Source organism: Pongo abelii, chromosome 2 (genome assembly GCF_028885655.2).
Source record: "Pongo abelii isolate AG06213 chromosome 2, NHGRI_mPonAbe1-v2.0_pri, whole genome shotgun sequence".
Classification (NCBI taxonomy): Eukaryota; Metazoa; Chordata; class Mammalia; order Primates; family Hominidae; genus Pongo; species Pongo abelii.
The window spans coordinates 5,599,972-5,619,663 of record NC_085928.1 but is presented as its reverse complement, the minus strand read 5'-3'; the positions used below and the strand labels follow the sequence as shown (position 1 = coordinate 5,619,663).

General features: G+C 52.1%; 1 protein-coding gene across 11 annotated transcripts in view; it reads left to right on the top strand.

Moving 5' to 3' along the window:
- The window catches only part of IQSEC1 (IQ motif and Sec7 domain ArfGEF 1), a 397,805-nt gene that overhangs the window by 309,433 nt on the left and 68,680 nt on the right, over positions 1-19,692 (top strand). Inside the window, exon 1 of one of the 11 annotated variants that reach the window (XM_024244328.3) lies at positions 17,997-18,340. The exons of 9 other annotated variants lie outside the window; for them this stretch is intronic. In XM_024244328.3, the coding sequence (XP_024100096.2) occupies positions 18,276-18,340 (65 nt within the window). In that variant the 5' untranslated portion in view covers positions 17,997-18,275. Of the gene's footprint in view, positions 1-17,996; positions 18,341-19,692 lie in introns of those variants that run through there. One more of the 11 variants, XM_063721683.1, reaches the window with a different exon arrangement.

Below are 19,692 nucleotides of genomic sequence, written 5' to 3'. Positions count from 1 at the left end.
ATGGTAAAGAAGGGCTTTCAAAACATGGCCCAACAGGCAAGGCCCATGGGCACTCAGTCAACCGTAGCTTTCATTTTTACAGAGAAGGTCAATATCTGGGGTCCCTTCATCTTCTGAAATTCTGAGCTCCTGTCTGTTTCTTTTCTGCCTGGGCCATTTATGTATGGGTTTAGATCTATGAATTTAATATTTGCTTAGGAAATACAGGCCCATGATGAAAATGTTAAACATTATAAAAGAATATGCAGTGAAGACTACGTATGTGCCCCCCCAGAAACATGGAAAGCATTTTTCAGGTATCTGGTCAGAAACATAAACGTTTATCACCCTCCACCCCAGACATACTTGGGCAGTTTGCTCTTCCCCTGTCCAGTAACCCCCCCACCACCCGTCCTTTAAATCTGCCCACTGTGGGCTGGGGAACCCAGGCTGCTGCCTCCCTCCAGAAGTCACACATATTTGTGGGTGCTGGCACCAGATTTTCCTTGTCAGCAGGACTTAAGGAAGGCTGCAGCCTGGCACAGGGCAAATGGTGGCGGAGGAGGGGGGGGATTGTTAAGCAGTAAAGAACGGTGTCTCTGTGCCCAGTGAAGGCCCAAGTTGGAGACCAGCTCTCCCACCCCCCGGCTCCAGCAGATCTGGGTCTAGAGCAAGGGCGGGGCCTGGGGACCTGACTCAGGCCCAGCCTGGCTGCCAGCTGGCCATTGGGTGACCTTGAGCCAGCCCTGGCCTTCTCTGGGCTCCTGACTCAGTGTGGGAGCCCAGCGTGTGTGGCAGCCTCAGTGAGAGGGCCGAGGGTGTGCGCCCTTCAAGACCCAAGCAAGCCATAGCTCACCCAGCCCACTTGGGCTAAAGCCTATGATGTAGGGATGGGGTCTTGATTGCCTTAAAAATTTAACTACTTAAAAATGTAATTGCTTTAAAAGTGTTAATAGTGTACTGTGAGGAAGCTGAAGGCAGTGCTAAGTCTGGCTAACATGTTTTCTCTTGATCTTGTGACTTCTGGACCTGTAAGCGACTTATCTTTGTCCATGTAAATCTCCTAAAGGGCTGAGGGGTGGGGCTTTATCTTTCCCCAGGAAGGCAGCAGGTGGTTCCATGTGGCTACAGGTTGTGCATGCATGGCCCTTAGGCCTCCCAGCTCCCTGAAAGGAGGAGCACCATTCACTGTTGGTCTTGGGAGGGTGGCAGGTACCCAGAGTCACTGTCACCCTGTGGGGCAGAACTCCAGGCACTCCCAAATGTACAGATATTCAGGTTGTGCACTGCACGAGGGCAGTTGGCAGAGGAACAACAGCACTCTAACGGCATTCTTGCTAGCTAAGCCATGGACCTGTGGGGCTGTATCCACCAGAAGAGGGCGCCTTTTACAAATTTACACAGGGGCCCTACGTGTGGATGGTGAAACTAGACTTGAGTATGCTCACTAGCAAAGGCATGGGGTCTCCTCCCTATCTCCCCATGGTCCTCCTGTGCTCAGTTGTCTAGAATCTCCCTCCAGGGACTCTGCTGGTAACCCCAGGGGAAAGGAAACTCCAAACACCTTCCCCGATCCATGGGAGCGGCTTGAGTTAGACCCAGCCTGGTGAATTTCAGAGAGAACTGGACCATGGGCCTGACCTTGGGGGCTGGAGGATGGCCTGACTTAGAGAAGGCCTGGGTCCCCATCTCAGTTCCAGCTTTTTCTGGCTTTCTATACCTTGGGTCAGGACAGCTCTGTGCAGACCATCTGTTTACCATGTTACTATCCCCCAGAACCCACGTATGAAAGGCCCTTACCTCTGTGCCTGCCCCCTTGAAGGTGGGTGCTTTATTTTTAAAGGCATGTGGATCTGGGGACAGGGACACACATGAGCTGGGCATATTCATTTCATCCACAAATATTTATCCAGCAGCTAGTTGTGCCAGGCGCCGTGCTGGGGCTGGGCATAAGTGGGGTATGTCGGACAACCTTATTCTTATCCTCACGGAGCTGTCCAGAGGGGAGAGAGAAAGGGAAATTGTCTCCTGAACAGCATCGCCCAGGTGCTGGTAGGAGTTGCCCAGCGTGGCCTGTGAGGTCAGCCCAGGCGTCCCTGAAGGAGCTGAGCCAAGAAGGTGGAATTGGGGCTGAGTGGGCTCCAGGGGCTGGCTCAGCACCCCCTCTGGGCACCCTGCTCAAGGCTGGGGCATCACTTCATCCTGGCCACTCTGTCTCGGGGCTGGGAAGGCCAGGCTGCAGTTCTCCAGCAGGGTGACAGGTGGTGGGTGGGCTGGACCTGCCGAGACCAACCCAGTGAGAGGTGGGGCTGGGGATTGCTTTGGTCAGGCCAGGAGTGAGCCATGCTTCCTCCTGCTCCTCACCCGCGCCCAAGCCAGCATCCAGACTGCAGTTGTCACCACGCCACCTTTCATCCCCTCCAAGGACTGCTCTACCAGCTGTGCCCTGAGCTGTCTTTTTAATCTGATCTAAATTTGCCACCATGCCCAACCTGGGGAAGGTTGGGTGAAACCCCCCTTTGCAGAGGATGGGGCTTAGGTACTGGAGCTGGAGCACCCAGTTCAGATCTGGATTATGCAGCTGGGGTCAGCGGAATGCCGGCCATAAAGTCCCTGTCTCATAGGAGAGGCAGGTGCAAGTGAGTTACAGTGGGGAAGGCCCTCAGGAGCCCCCGGTGAGCAATAGCACTCCTCACCCTCCATCCTACGCACAAGCACCCAGAGAGGGCAGACAGCTGTACCTTGCTAAAGGTTGATTACCACCCAGGGCCTCCCTCTGCAGCCTCAGGACAGGGTTACCTGGGCCAGCACCTTGCCACTGTCTCTTGCAAGCTGGGAACGTTTGGACTAGTGATTTCTCAAACAGCCTCAGTTTCCTCCAGTGCCTGGCGCATGGCAGGCACACAGCAGATGGGGGCTGATGCTTTTTGTTCCTGAAGTGACCAACAACAGCCCCACCACAGGCAGGCAGCTCTTTCCTGTCAGTACTAGGGGCTGCAAGCTGTGGTGCTGAGCAGGGTCATGCAGCCTCAGCCACCAGGACTAGAAAGGGGACCCCCCCAGTCAGTTCTGCCTATAGGACCCAGAGCATGTTCTTCTCTCTTTTTCTAGAACAGGGCTTAGACTTAAACACCCACAGGGGCCAGGCAAATGGCATGGGTGCTGGCATTGGTTGTGGCTAAGAACATTTTTTTCTTTAATGGCAATGTTTCTCAAAGTGTGGTCCAGGGAGTTCAAACCATTTAAATAACAACAAGCAGCTGTTGTTTGCCTTATCACCATCATTCTTGCACAAGTGTGCTGTAGAATATTCTAGAGGCCACCTGACATGTTGGTGGATAGACTGAGGCTTTTGCTATAAAGATGTCTCAAGGTTGATGATGTCTTAATTTTAATTTTTTAGTATGGTAAATGGCGATAGATATCACACCCGTAAACAATTTTGGGATCCTCAGTTGAGAGTGTACAGGGAGCCTGACACCAAAAAGCTTGAGAACCACTGGCCTATACTTTTTTTAAGAGTGTTTGATAAAATGCTAAAGGACAACTGATGGTGGGTTCCAATATGGGGGGCAAAAGAGAATGGGGGGGATTTTGGCAGAACAGTGCTTAACCTGCTAACAGGGCACCACGGTGATGCAGCACCAATCCCAGGTGGGCAGGCAGGAACTCATGTGAGCCCCATGTGGCAGTGCATCCAGCTTTCACAGGAAGCCCCAAATCCAGCTCAGGTCACGCAGAAACCATCTGGGGCCAGAGCTGTCTGGGGACCTCCAGTTGCAGCCTGTGACCTGGGGTCTCAGTGTCCCCATCTGTGGAACAGGCAGCAGTGGCCCCTTGTGGGATGCCAGGAGGCAAGTGCTCAGGGTGCAGATTGGGAAGAGGATGCGGGCTGGTCTCACCCGGCTCCCGACCCCATGGCAGACTTGAGGCTCACCAAGCTGCTGCAGAGGGGACAGGCAGCAGGAGGCGGGTCCTCCACAGCTGGCATTTCCGGGTGTCCTTTGTCAGCCTGGCATTAGCATGTATATATGAGAGAGAGATTTCACAGCTAATTCTACAATCATACTTCACAATTCTTTATGATAAAGAATAATTTTAATGGTAATTTTTTATCTAGCTTTGTCTACGTTTCTAACATGTTTATTTACATGGTTTACAATTCAAAAGATACAAAAGGGTATATGGTGAAAAGTTCCCCCTGTTGTTTCTACTTGGGGAGTGAAAGGGAACAGGGGAATTGTGACGAAACAACTAGTCCCCCAGCAGCCGGTTCTCCCCTCCAGAGATGTCTCGTGTTATTAGTTTCTTGTGTCCGATTCCAGAGTTTCACGTATACATAAGCAAATGCCTAGAAATATACGTTATCCCCCATTTTTAAACACAAATATGGCAATACCATACACACAGTCTGACACCTTGTGTAGCTAACTTTATCAATGACTTAGCCCTACAAGGTAGATATTATTATCCTCATCTATAGGGAAGGAATTTGAAGTTCAGAGTTTCTGTGATTTGCCCAAAACAACACAGCTAGGAAGTGGCAGAGCCAGGATTCAAACCCAGGTCTGGCTGGCTCCCGCTCCCCCTAAGCACAACCCTGCCAAGCCTCACCCCTCTGCTGCCCTTGGAGTGGCTGCTGTGGGGCCTCATTCATCCATCAGATGAGGCGAGCTTCCATCCTGCATCGATCTCTCAGGATACTTGGGTTGCAATTGACAGAAACTCACCTGAACACTGCTTAGAGGAAGGGAGGATTGATTGGCTTCTCTCACCAAAGTGCAGAGGGAAGGAGTATAATGGAGCGGGGTCCCTCCTGAGGTTAAGAGGCAGGATCAGCTAAGATAGCCATGGTTGTCACGCTGCTCACAGTGCCCCTCCCAGGAAGGAGCATCCACACAGCCCTACTTGGGTCCCTGCAGGCAGGGCTGGACAGTGAGAGGCTCACCAGGTCCAAATGCCTGGAGGACCAGACGAGGCCCAAAACAGGAGAGAACAGAAGGGCTCTTAGGAAGAGGAAAGGGCCTCGAGGAAGTGAGGAACACAGCCGAGGTCCCATCCCAGCCCCTCCCTCCTGACCTCCCCTCCCCGTGCATGGCGGGGCATTGAATATGGAATTATCCTTAACCAGGGTAGTAATTACTGAAGATGTAGCTGGCATGTTGAACAAATTGTTGTGTGTTTGTAGTTGCAAATCATGTTCCTAACACTCCAGGGGGTTCCAAACCTTGATATCTTTACTATTAACACATAAATTACAGTTATTTATGGAAATTGCTAGAGAAACAATTGTCTGTGGATTGTGTTGCATGAGAGATGCTCATTGTGGATCAACTCCAGGAGCCTGGAGTGGTCTCAAGGCTGAACACTTTTAGTTTGTGGGGTCAGGTTCTTGCACCAGCCAAAGGCTGACTTGGCTCAGGGGCTCCTAGACTTTGTCACCAGTGCATGGGCAAACAGGTTGGATTCCCAGCTCTGCCACCACCAGCTGAGTGGCCTGGAGGCAAGTCATTTAACCCCTCTGTGCCTCTGTTTCCTATGGACTAAGAGGGCCCACTTGAAGGTGGTGGGAGCATTACAGGAGATAACATAGGTGCAGCCCCTTACACCTGCCCTGTGCAGAAGGTGCTCCTGGGCCCAAGCGCCTCTCCTTCTCTCTGCACAGCTCAGGAGGCATACAGTGGGGCAGCAGCCAAGTCTTGTTCCCAGGAAGAGTGGAACAGGACGTGGAGGCCCCCCACTGCATGCCCCTGGCACCAGGCTGCCTTCTCCCACCTCAGGTAGCCAGGAAATCATTTCTCGCTTGAGTATGCTGTTTCCTGTTGCGCAAAATGGATTCTTAGATCCTTGTTACCCACCAAGCAGGGTTTCAGGAAGTATGAGATCCAGGCCGCGAAACGATTCCAGGTGAGGCACAGGCTCAGCTCTTGGTGACACGGAGCATACCACCTGGAACATGGGAGAGAGTTCTCCTTCCAGTGCTCTTTCCGCCCTTCTGATGACATCAGACAGGAGGGTCGACATGCTGACAGACCTTTAACGTCTCTTTATCACCCACAAAGGCTTAATGCGATGTATTGATTATATAGGGAGTAATACAGTCACATGATTCAACAGTTAAACATACAGAAGGGTACACAGTGAGCCATGCGTCACGCCCTTCCACGTCCCGTTCACCTCCCCAGAGACAACCACTGTCCAGGGACATCTTAGAGTGTGTGTGTGCGCGTGCATGCGTGCGAGTGTCCAACTTTTTTGTAACCCAAATCCAGCATTCTTCAGCTTACCTTTTTCATGTAGCGCCATGTCTTGTATCTCAGTCCCTATCAGGATATAAAAAGCATGCTTCTGTTTTATTGGCGGCCTCCTGTCATGTGGATTCTCTGTGCTTGCTAATCTCTGTTCTAAACGACACAGCAGGCCTCAGGGATGGGGCTGATAACAGGGTCAAAGCAGGAGTTTATAACAGCATTTTGTTTTTGTTGATTTATTTTCATGGGAAAATTCAATTTATGCTTAGTGAGGCTTGCTTTTCACTTGTGGAGCAGATATAAAGTTTCCTTGATAGAATGAAGAGTGTTAAGTAATTGGTATGTATATAGGTGCTATGTGGTTGTTGGAAAAACTAAACCTAGGTGACTCCCACTCCTGCTTACACCCTCACAGGATGAAGCTCCTGCTCGGTCCACTGGCCTCATGCCTCACAGCGCACCCATCCCCACACTTCATGCCCCGTGTAGATGCAGAACTACAGGAATATTTTCCGAGTTAACCAAGCCTTTGCCCTTGCCACTTCATGTACCTGCAATGCCTTTCTCCTGCTGGGCCACCCAGTGAATTCCCATTCATGCCACAAATCCCAAGACAGGCATCACCTCCTACAGGAAGCCTTCCCTGAATGACTACTCCACCAGCTAGCAGTCATTCCTGCCTCTCTACCAGGTTGCTCCTATTACTGCATTTAGTGGCTTTAGTGGCTTGCTGTCGTGCAAAGATTTTTTTTTTTTTTTTTTTTTTTGAGACTGAGCCTGGCTCTATTGCCTAGGCCGGAGTGCAGTGGTACAATCTCTGCTTACTGCAACCTCCACCTCCTGGGTTCAAGTGATTCTCCTGCCTCAGCCTCCCGAGTAGCTGGGAGTACAGGCGCCGGCCCCATGCCTGGCTAATTTTTGTAGTTTTTTTAATTTTAGTAGAGACAGGGTTTCACCGTATTGGCTAGGCTGGTCTCGAACTCCTGACCATGTGATCCGCCCGCCTCAGTCTCCCAAAGTGCTGGGATTACAGGCGTGAGCCACCGCGCCCGGCCCTGTGCAAAGATTCTTAAACTGCTGCAGGTATTACAATCATCTGGAGGGTGAGAATTTGCATTTCAAATGATTCCCAGCTGAGGCGGCTGCTGCTGCTGTTTCTAGGACCCCACTTTGAGGACAACTGTTGGAGTGCAAGGAACACAGGCTGAGTGTGAGCCTACTGGGCTCTAATCCCAGCTTCATCACATATGGGCTGTGTGTCTTAGGGCAAATTACTTACCTCCTCTAGGCTTCAAGACCTCTGTGATAAATCAGAAAACAATCTGCACCTTGTAGAATTGCTGTCAGGATTACGTGAACTCATGCAGGAATGTAGTTGATGCCAATTGTGAATTACTTTCACTCCCCTTACCCAACCGAGTTTCCTGAGGGCAGGGCCCACATCTGCAGCCTCTGAGATGCCTAGTGCCTAACACATAGTAGGTGGGAAGGTATGCTGGGAAGTTGTTGAGCACATTCAGGAATGCACACATTCTCAATGATAGATTTATTCAAACAGTGAATCACACGTCACACATGTCCTGCCTCCATTAATTCTGAATCAGTGGAGTTGGGTCAGGTCTTCCTTCCACTGGGACGAAAGAAGGTGTTGTTTAAATCAATAACATAAAGACGACTGCAAAAGGGGATGTTTAACTCACTTAGGAGACGCTGTTGATTTAGGAGCACTGAATGGCATCCATTTACAAAACAGGTGAACCCAGCACTTATTATAAATGAACGTATCTATTCATTACAGCAGAGGCCCTGCACTCCCTTGGTAGCTGTTCTTTAGTGTGAACTCACTACGTAAAAGGCAGCAGGCTGCCTCCCCAACAACTACCAGGAATGCAGCCCCGGCCCTGCCACAACGTCTAAGCTAGTGACATCCAGGTGAGATGTTCTGAAGGAGGGCAAGCCCTTGCAGCTTTCTCTCTGTATTTTTTCTAGATTCCCTCAGTTTCTCCACCCATTTTCATATGCAGATAAGCCCCAGTTTTGGTAAAGCTACCAGGAAAGAAACCCAAGTATATCAAGGATGGCCATTCGTTTTGCCAAAGGGATAGCGCTTTTTTTTTTTCCTTGAGACAGGATTTTATACTGTTGCCCAGGCTGGAGTGCAGTGGTGCAATCATGGCTCACTGCAGCCTTGAACTCTTGGGCTCAGGTGATCCTCCCATCTCAACCTCCCTAGTAGCTGGGACCACAGGCATGTGCCACCACACCTGGCTAATTTTTTTATATTCTTAGTAGAGATGAGGTTTCGCCATGTTGCCCAGGCTAGTCTCTAACTCCTGAGCTCAAGCAATCTGCCTGCCTCAGCCTCCCAAAGTGCTGGGATTACAGGTATGAGCCGCTGTGTCCAGCGTGACGCCTCCTTTTTAAACAAAATCTTTAGCTGATGGGTTCCTTTAAATACTGAGCTCTCCTAGCACACTAGAGATGAGAATCAGTGATTTTGAAAAACCATTTTCCAGCCCTTCCAGAATCTCTCTATGGTATAAAGAGGGGTGGGGTGCAGGGAATTGCTGAGATTGAGACAAGGATGAGCATGGGGAGAGGGAAGGAGACCTACCTTAGCCCTGTGGGTGGTCCCTGAACCAGAGTGAGTATGGATCAACATGATTCACCTGTCCAGCAGACATTTATTGAGCACCTGCTATAGACCAGACATCATCTGGAGGCAGGGGATACAGTGGCAAATGAACAAAGTTGCAGAGCTACATTCTGGTGGAAGTGACAGTGAGTACACAAGTGATTAAGCCAGATAATGATGGACTGTGAGATGGGCTTTAAAGGGAATCGATGAGACAGAGAGAATGTGGACGAGGGTTCAGGAAGGTCCCAAGGAAGAAGTGACAGAACATACGTGTATTCTCGTAGAGCCTTTCATGTATGAGGTCTGTCTCTCTCCCAGACTCTAGGCCTGAGGGCAGGGCTTGGAAGCTGCAGAACCCAAGTCAGCCCTGGTTCCAGGCTCCCAGGGGGATCTGCAAGGGGCCCTGTGAGTGTTGGCTCCACCGGAGGATGTGCTTCCTTGAGTGAGGAATGGTGAGGCGCAGGCAGCCGGGGAAGAGGTGGGGAAAAGGCAAGGACCGCTCCCCGACTGTGACCCCGCCTGGGCTTGTGGGGTGCGCTCAGCAGGGCTGGTAGAGTCCCTCCTGGGGCGGCCACTGCTGCCCCCTCCTGCTTTTCCCCAGCGTCACTCCCTTCCAGAGGGCCAGGGGCAGACCCCAGGAGGAGAGTACAGCAAAGGGAGCGTGGAGTGGTGTACACTCTGGGAGTGGGGTTCAGGGAACAGGCTGGGTGTAAGCAGAGCACCGCTGAGGCCCAGCACCGGATGGCTCACTGAATTCTTTTCAGCAACCTCAAAGACATGGATTATTATTCAGTTCCATTTCACAGAGGAGGAAACTGAGGCTCAGAGAAGTGACGCCCAAGGCTATACAGCCAAGAACGGAGCTAAGCCAGGAGTCTGCCTCTGCAGCCCTTGGGAGGCAGATGCCAAGGTTGCTTTGGTTACTCACACATCAGCCAAGGCAGAGACTTTCTTCCCGCAGAGGTCTTCCTCCTGGGCCTTGAAGGTCAAATGGAATAGTGTTGTAAGAATGAACTTGGGACTCAGTCCTGGGTTCTCACCCCTCACTAGCTGTTTGCCCTTAAACAAATTCTTTAATCTTTCTGAGCCTTGGTTTCTTTTTCTGGCTGAGAAGATAGAATAGTCCCTGCCTTAGAGTTCCATTGTGAAGCTTAAGTGAGACAACCTGTCATGCATTTAGCACAGAACCTGCATTCAATAAGCATCTTGGATATGGGGGAAGAGGGACTGTGGAGCTTCGTGGTTAAGTTCGTGGTTTGGGGACCAAATGGACCTGGGCTCAAATCCCTGATCCAGCCAGGCACTAGCTGTGTGGCCTTACATAAGTTATTCAACCTCTCTGAGTCTCAGTGTATCTGTAAAATGGAAGGTTGTTGAGGATTAAGTGTGGGCACTTCTGTAAAGTGCCGCGTCCAGACTGTGTACCCTGTGAGAGGAGGCTGCAGGAAGAGGCAAGAAGAGGCAGAGAATTGGGAAAGGAGGCTTAGGAAGACCAAACCACTTGCCCAAGATCCAAGATCATGCTCCAGAACATGGAGCCTCTGTAAGCCATGAGCATCCCCACTGTGGGACGCAGCCTATGGCTGGAAAAGGCGCTTACTCACTCAACACACCTTGGCTCCTCTTGCACTTTAGCCCCCGTGCAAGGTGCCAGGGCCACAGTGAAGCAAGGGGAGGAACTTGCAGGCTCTGAAGGGCTGCTGTGTGCCTGGCCCTGGCTAGGCAGTCATGGGTGTCATTGCCAAGCCTCACACTGAGCCTGCAAGAAGGTGGCACTGTCCCCACTTTGAGGCTGAAGATGCTGAGGCCCTGGGAAGCAGAGTAACTGTGTGAGGTCACATGGTGAGGCTGGGATATCTGCTGGGCCTGCTGCCCACAGGCCTGCCTCTTCTATCTGGGGCACAGAGAGTGGACACAGGGGACAGAGCTCAGGGGCGACAGCTGCAAGGGCCTGGAGCCCTGTTCCAGGAGCTATGCCCCAGGGGGCCAAGCCCACCCAGCGTGTCTTCCCTCCTTGAGGGTGCTGCTGTGGCTCCCTGCGCCACCTACCAGGGAAGGAGGGATGAGTATGAAGGGCTGAAGTGGGGGCATTTTTGATCGTTGGCTGGGGCTGACAGGCACCTAAACGGGAAGGGTGATAGCAGTGTGATGGGGGGATTTTAGGGCAGAGTCCTCTGCCGATAGGGGCAGCAGCTCAGTGGAATTTCCTCCTGAAGTTGTCTTGCCCCTTGAATCCTGCGGGAAGGCTGGCAAATGGCCATTTCCCTTCCACTTGAATAGAGACCCATAACTCAAATAGCTGCCCTTAAGACACCACAGGACTGTTCTCCGCAGGCCCTGCCCCTGGATTTGGGACAGGCAGTCCAGCTCACCCAACTAGGCTCTGCAGGGGGACCAGGAGGGATGGGGTGTGCCCACAGGAGCAGCCAAACTGATGAGGGATGCGGCAAGCATATTCTCACCACCTTCTTTCACGTTTACAACAGACCAGCATTCCCCGTGTGGCAGGGGTTACATTGGTCACTGAGGACCTAGAATCATGGAGTGCTCTGGGGATCCGGGCTTGGAGGGCTTCTTGGAGGAGGTGACCATTCCTGGCTGTTTTGTGTGCTAAAGAAAACCCTCACCAACCACTGAGCACCCATCATGTGCCAGGCTCCTCAGAGCCCTGGCAGAGCCACCTGTACCCGTGCTGGGTTTCACTTCTCCTTGTGGGGGACACTGTGGCCTAGCTGCAGTGGTTCTTTATTGCAGCCCCTCCCTCAGGGTCTTTCCCATGCATCCTCAGCCTGTGAGTCCGTTTGTCAACTAATGGCACCATAACAGCTGCGTCTAATTTTTATTCATCTAAAGACCACAAGAAAACAGAGCCTCCTGACACCTCAAACCACGACGGGTCTTAGGTTTTAGCAGTGCAGAAGGAGCTGGGGAAAGGAAGCCAGATAACCAGTTCTTGGATGTGTCCCCACATGATCTGGGGAAGTGCTCCCTGCTTCTGTGAGCCTCAGCTGCCTCATCTGAACAATGCGTAGGCAGCACTGGGTCTTGGTGGCTCCGTCAGACTTTAACATTAAGGCCACTTTGTTTATTTAATTTTTAATTTTTGTGGGTACACAGTAGGTGTATATATTTATGGGTCACATGAGATATTTTGATATAGGCATGCAATGCCTAATAATCACATCAGGGTAAATGGAGTAAGGCTGCTTTAATCTTACTGTCATGGTTGGGTCTTGGCCAACCCAAGTACCATTGTGGTTGGGATGAATTTCCCTAGGGCTGTGGTAGCTGTCTGGAACCAGGCCAGTTACACAGGACAATGGCAGCGTCCGGGCCCCACCACTGGGAAGGTGCATGGAGCGCAATGGTCCCTACCATCGAGGTGCCCACAGTCTTAAGTAAGGGGTTCTTGCTCTGCCTGGGGGTAGAGGGATTAGGGAAGGCCTCAAAGAGAAGGGGACATTTGAGCTGGGCTTTGAAGGTTGAATAAGAGATTGCCAATCAAATGAAGCAACAACCCAGGACGTGGAAACAGGATAAGCAAAGGCACTGGGGCCGGGAAGTGCACGGTGCATTCTGGGAGTGGCTGCGTTGTAGGGATCATAGCTGGGAATGAGGCTGAAAAGACAGGCAGGAGCTGGATTACAATGCAGGTGGTGCCTGAGCAGTTCAGTGTCACATAGGAAACCCAGGCCAGAAGCCTAGGTCAGGGTGGACAACCCTACACCACCTCCAGCAATCCTTAGTTCATTCCGTTTACTTTGTTTAGTAAGATATGGCACGTCCCAAATTCACAAGTGGTTTCTGTGGGAAATGGTTGGAATTTTAAAGATAATTTGGCACTTGGTAAGAACAGCTTTATTTATCTGGAAACATTTCTGTTCTGGGGGATGGACTGGCTTCCCTGAGGTGCCACTCTACAGAGTGCTGTGTTCCATGCAGCTGTCTCTGGCTTTTTACTGCATCTGACAGTCTTAGGAATAGGTTCTATTCCATATTTGGATGAGAATGATACTCTTAAAACTCACCCGCCCAGGCTGGATGCTGTATTTTCCAGGCTGGATGCTGTATTTTCCAGGCTGGATGCTGTATTGTCCAGGCTGGGTGCTGTGTTGTCCAGGCTGGGTGCTGTGTTGTCCAGGCTGGGTGCTGTATTGTGGTGGCCAGTGTGGCATGAAGCCTCGGGTCAGTGTCAGTGTTTATAGTTCCTGGGGCACATCCCTCCACCTCTCTGGACCTCAGTTTCCCTGTCTGTAAAATGAGGATTTGGGGCTGAGTGGCAGCTGCAGAGCTCCCTCGCAGACCCAGCATTCCGGCTGTGATGAGGGAATGCTCATTTCGTAAGATGAATGGTAACATAGTGGTGATTAACAGACACTGAGCAGAAGCTCAAAATGTGCTACAACACAACTCTTATTGATTTTTATGGTTGTCAGTAAGACACAACCTGCTTGAAAGACAACGAACCTGGAGTGGCCCAAGAGGTGGCTTAAGTACCATCAAGCATTTGGGGTCTTTGTGGACTAGCTCTGGTGGGCTTCAGAGCCTCCTAGAAGATGTCAGAAGACCTTCAGTCCCTTGATTTCTTCATTTCACTGGCTTTTTTTTTTGTGACAGGATCTCAGTCTGTCATCCAGGCAGGAGTGCAGTGGCACACTCACGGCTCACCACAGCCTTGACCTTCCTACACTCGGGTGATCCTCCTACGTCAGCCTCCTGAGTAGCTGTGACTACAGGCACATGCCACCATGCCTAGCTACTTTTTCTGTTTTTTTGTAGAGATGGGATTTTGACATGTTGCCCAGGCTTCACTGGCACATTAAAAAAAAAAATTGCATTGGTTCCAGTCCAATCCATAACTGGCCTTTTTTTTTTTTTTTGAGACGGAGTTTCACTCTTTTGCCCAGGCTAGAGTGAAGTGTCAGAATCTCGGCTCACTGCAACCTCCGCCTCCTGCGTTCAAGTGATTCTCCTGCCTCAGCCTCCTGAGTAGCTGGGATTACAGGCACCCACCACCACGCCCGGCTAATTTTTGTATTTTTAGTAGAGACGGGGTTTTGCCATGTTGGCCAGGCTGGTCTCAAACTCCTGACTTTGGGTGAGCCACCACACCTGGCCCATAACTGGCTTTTTAAAAAGTAACAAACACTTGTTTAAAAAATTTTTTTTGGTGTTGAGGGAGGGTACAGAGTCTCGCTCTGTCTCCCAGGCCGGAGTGCAATGGCACTCTTGGGTCTCTTTTAAGAAGTAATCTATGATTATACAGTCTTATATAAGCATACTAGTGTTCTGTAGATTCTTTTATAAATACGCTTCACATTTTTCTGGACTTTCTATCACAATGTTGTGTCTCAGATCTTTTCCTATAAGTATGCAGGATGCTGCTGCCATCTTTTTAACATGGGACTCCATTAATGGGTGTAATACAATTTACTTAACCAGTCCGCATTGAGAGGCATTGCATGTTTCCTCCCCTGAGTTCTGCTTTTTCAAATAATTAATATCCTTGGGCATGCCTCTGTGTGCACATGGGCAGGTGGCGCCGTAGGATTCATTCCCAACAGTGCATCCCATCTTGTGGCCATCTCATCTGAGGATCATCTGGCCCAGCCCTATCATTTCAGTCACTGTCTTCCCCCATGTTTGGATTCTGCTCTTGCATGGGCTGTCTGGCTGAACACGCAGGGGGTTTGCCAGGGTAGTTGGAGCCAATGTAAGACTCCCTCAGGAGAGCTTCATTTATTTCAGAGAAGGGCTGCATGTGAGCATTAATATTGTATGTTTTGCAGGTCATGTGTCTCTATTGTAACTGTTTAACTTCATCATCATAGCACAGAAGAAGCCATTGACAATACATAAGTGGATGAGCATGGCTTTATTCCAATAAACCTTTATTTTAAAAAAACAGGCAGCAGGCTGGACTTGGCTCTCAGGCCATAGTTTACCAACCTTTGGCGTATTCAGCTGTTGAAGACCTTCTGTGCACCAGGCTCCACTGTCGGCACAGGGGCCGCTGCAGGGAAGGACATAGAACCAGCCCTGGCAATTGGAATACAGCTCACTGGTATAAGCGAGCAGGTGCAGAGTAACCTGATGCCATGTAAAAGGAGTTTCTGACTTGGACTAGGGGCTGGTCGTGGGTGTCTTTCTGGGAGCAGTGACATAGGAAGCTGAAAACCAAGGTCTTAGCTGTGAGCCAGGCACAGTGGGGAGCGTGGGGAACTGAAAGAAGCTTAGTATTGCTGGAGGTATGGCAGGCATAGAGTGGGCAGGAGGAGAGGTAAGGGATGGAGAGATGAACCAGGCCACGAGGCTGGCTGTGCAGAGAGGCTGGGTTTGATCCTGACAGCTTGGAGAGAGGGGCTGCAAAGGCTGGGTTTTGGGAGAGTGCCACACATCTGGCTGGAGGAAAGCAGGGAGGCTGTGGAAAGACTGGAGGCTATCAGAAGCTGGGGAGGATAGAGATAAAGTCGGGTTGTAGCATGTGAAATGGGCCAAGGCAAGCAGCTCAGGACTAAAACCTGGGGTGATACAGTGGAACTAAACGTCTCCATGACTTTTTACATCCTGTGACCCCATACATGGGGCCCTACTCATTCCTCAAGGTCCAACCCAAAATGTCCCCCCATTAGAGCCTCTCCTGGGGCAGAATTACAGGCTCTTTCCTCCACTGTCAAGACACCATACTGGGCAATACTTGTCACAGCAGTGTTTCCCCACTGAGGCCTCAGAGTAAGTACTAATTAATGCTTGCTAAATTAAATTAAACAGCAAGGTGAATTAGCTGGGGTAGAGGTGGCTGCTGAGCCACTCTTTGCAGTTGCAGAAACTGAGACTCAGAAAGCTAAGCAATTTGCTTGAATGGTACATGCAAGGATTCTGAACAGTCTGGTCATTTCTGCAGAAAAATTGGCCTTCTCTGCCTCTCTAGGCTGGAACTTTTCTTGCTTCTGCTCAGTTTCCTAAATTATTAATCTGCAAGGCAGTTAGCGGAGCAGGAGCAAGAGGCACACTTTGCAGAAAGATAAAACAAGAGAATCAAGATGCATTTGGTTTCCAGAGAGTCCATCATCTGGTATTCCAAATGCTAACAGCGAAATTCAATCCCCTTCTAAATCCCAGCCGAGACAATGTCGCCAAGACCATCCTGCTGGGCGGCAGGGCCCTGGGCCTGGAGAAGTGCCTGAAATTCTTGGACAATCCGGATGGTGAGGCTGTCAAAGACTGTGTCCAGAGTGCTCCAGCAGCTGGGCTGGGGGAATTCTTTTGGCTCCATTTATTGCAGTCTATTTTTAGACAGCACTTCAGACAGGGGTGGGAGTTTTCTGCTGCCTCTGCCATCAACTGGGTCATTTCTACCCTATCCTCTCCCAGCTTCCTACCCCTACCCTAACCACGACAGATGCCAGATGTGGCTGTGGTCTTTGAGCAGTGCAGCCTAGTGTTCTTCTCCTTCCAGAACCCTCTATGTATAGGTACTTTTGTCCATCTTTTTTATTATGGCCTTCCTTGTGAGTATGAGGTGGTATTGCGGTCTTGAGTTACAGTTCCCTAAAGATTAGTGAGGTTGAGAGCATCTTTTCATGTGCTTATTGGCCACTTGTAGATTGTCTTCGGAGAAGAATCTACTCAGATACCTTGCCTGTTTTTAAATTGGGCATTTGCCTTATTTTTGAATTGTGAGAGTTCTTTATGTACTATGGATACTAGACTCTTATTAGATAGATGATTTGCAAATATTTCCCCCCATTCTGTGTCTTCATTTATTTTTAACAGAGCAAAGAAAACATGGGAAGCTGAGAAGAGGAATGTGGAGATGGGCAGTGAAGGGGCACTGGGTTCCTGCTCAGCCTCTTGCCTCGGAACCCAGCTGCTCTAAACTGGCATAAGGGGCACTGGGCTCCTGCTCAGCCTCTTGCCTGGGAACCCAGGTGCTCTAAACTGGCTTTAGGGGCTGCCCTCCTCTGCTGCAAGCTGGGCCACCTCAGCCCCCTTCCTTCACTGTCCCCCTCCAAATGAAAGATTCAGAAGGGCACAAGACAATGCCCCTGCATTGATGGCTTCTTGCAGCTTCCTGACTCCCACAGGCCTGCCAGCTGCCCGGCCCTCCAGGAGATGGACTTGTAGGTGGGTGGCCCAGGACAGGTGGGGTTTTGATTGTTCCATATCTGCTTGCTGTCTCCCAACCACGTCTAGGCATTCCACAGGTGTGGGCGCTGGGCACTGTATCTGCCTTCATGGAGCCCAAGGACAGATAATAAACAAGTAAACATACAAATGGAGGACTGCAAGCCATGAGCGCTCATAGTAGGAAGAGCCTGGGAGAGGAGGAAAGAGTGAGGGAAGCCGTCTCTTAGTTGGCCCAGTTAAGCTGAGCCTCAGTTTACTCATTGGTAAAATGAGGCCAGGGGTAACTCCACCTACTTCACGATGTTGCCTTGAAGGCCAACTATCACTAAAGAACTCTAAAGTGCTAATTAGTATTACTTTAAGCTTGTCATAGGTGCTTAAGGGTGTCTCTAGGTGGAGAAAGGGTAGGGGGCCGGGTGGGCTTAGGGAGAAAGAAGCAACTTTCCATTAGATCCTCCCCAAAAAGCCGCCAGAAGGGTGGTACCAACCCTCTGGGGCGCATCAGAGCCCCAGAACCACACGGTTCCGTCCAGGCAGGCAAAGGCCAGGTTTTATAAACTGAAGGCAAAATCAGGATAGGCAGAGGTTGAGTAGGCATCAGCGGAGTAGGCTCTGGTTGGGAGTTTGGCGCTTTGTATTTGTTGTGGTTACACGCTGGAGAGGGAGACATGGCTCCCGGGAGGCGCCAGTGTTGGAGGGGCTGCGCAAAGTCCTCCTACCAGAACAGGGGCTTCGCGCCCTGGGACCTGGATGCAGTGTCTGGGACTCCGCCCTTGCGCTCTACACCCCGCGCCTCGGCTCGGCCCCGCCCCTGCACGTAGCCCCGCCCCTGACCCCCCGCCCCCTCGCCCCCTCGCCCCCTCGCCCCCTGTTCTTCCGCGGCTCCCTGTGGCCACGCCTCCTGCGCTCTCTTCCCCACACGCTCCGTGCAGTCCCGCCCCCGCGCGCAGCCCCGCCCCCAGCTCGCCCTCTGGCCCCGCCCCCGCCCTGCCCCGCCCACTTAAGGGCCACATTCCTCCGGCCCGGCCTCGCGCTGCGCCAAGCGGGCGGAGGCGGAGGGGCGGGCTTGGGTGGCCTGGGGCTCGGACTTGGGGCCAGAGCCGCGGGAGCCGGCGGACACTGGACCAGGAGCCCCGACGTGGTCGCGTGGCGGGTGGTCGGGTCTCCGGGTGGCCGGGTGTCGGCCCCGGGATCCGGCGGCTCGCTGGCGGGAGTCGGCGGCCTCGGCTGGGCCTGGGTCCCGGCTCCCGGTCCGGCCCGCTCCCACTGCGGCCGCCATGTGGTGCCTGCACTGCAACTCGGAGAGGACCCAGTCCCTTCTGGAGCTAGAGCTTGACAGCGGGTGAGGGCGCGGCGCGGGGCGAGCGGCCTTCCCGGGTGCTGAGCGGTGGGCTGGCGCAGGCTGTGGGGATGCGTGTGCAGGAGTGCGGGTGACCGTCGGGACCTGGCGCCCGGCGTGCGAGAGAAAGCTGCCTGCGGGGCGGGGTGCGTCCGCCAGACTGTGGGTTTGGGTGGGAGACGAGCAAACAGGAGCCGAGTTTGTGCGTGGGAGAGAGAGACGCGCCCTTGGGACAGGAGCGCCATGTGTGCCCTGGGAGGGTCTCAGGATGGGAGTGTGTGTGATCGAGGGCCTGTTGGAGTGCAAGTTGGTGTGGGGGTGAGTTTGAGTTTGGGGGGGTGAGAGGGAAACAGTGGGACTCGGTGTGGGTGTGAGGTGAGGGGCAGGAGGGAGAGCGGAGAGTTGGTGGGAGGGTGCCCAGCGGGTCTGTGCCTGTTTCTAGCTGCAGGCAGGGCAGGGGCTGCCAGGGAGGCCTCTTGCAGGCCTGTCTATTCCAGACATTGGGCCTGTGTCTGGATTGATGTGTCTGTCCTGTCTGCGAGACCCCGAGTGTGTGTGAGGGTGGATGACCCTGAACAAACAGGCGTCCCAGGTGTGCCAGCAGCTTTTGTCGGGTACTCTGCGCCTGGCAGAGACACTTGGGGGTGCACTGGGGTGTGTGGCTGCTGTTTGTGGCAGAGTGTGGATGTGAGGGGCTTTGTTTATGTGGTGATGAGTGTGCACCTGGTGTGGTCAGGGATGGAGTCTGGTGTGTCAGAGGGGCCAACCCTTTTTTACTTCGGGGCCTGTGGGCGGCTGTCTGAGCTTCCAAGGGCCCGTGTTTATGGAGAGAAAGGGAGAAAGAGAGTGTGTGTGTATGTGCTGGGAATATTGATTTCCTCTCTCCAATGGCCAGCACAGCTGCCCCCTGAGCTATCTGCAGGCCCTTCTGAGGAGCAGGGGGGTGGGGCTAAGGGGATTTGTTGACAAGCTGACTTGGCTTATGTCAGGCCCCCTCTGGAGGAAGCCCACCTGGAGCTGTTTGATCTTTCAGTTCAAAAATTGTGCAGCGCATGTCCAGCAGTTGCACTGAGAACATGCATATGTCCCCCTCTGCCCCTTCCTCACCCCAGAGGCCTGGAGCTCTGGGCCTGAGCCTCCAAGTGGGGTTGGGGGGCTTCTCAAGGACCCCATTGCTCCTTGCATCTGGGGTGGAGGCCAGGCACGCTGCAGCTGCAGGACCATCTGTCTGGAATCAGTGGCAGATGATTCCAGTGACATGGGGGTCAGTGACATGGGGGTCATGTTATTCATATCCCACACACTCCCGCGGCCCTCATAGTCCATCAGCTGTCCCACCTGGTATTAGAATTGCT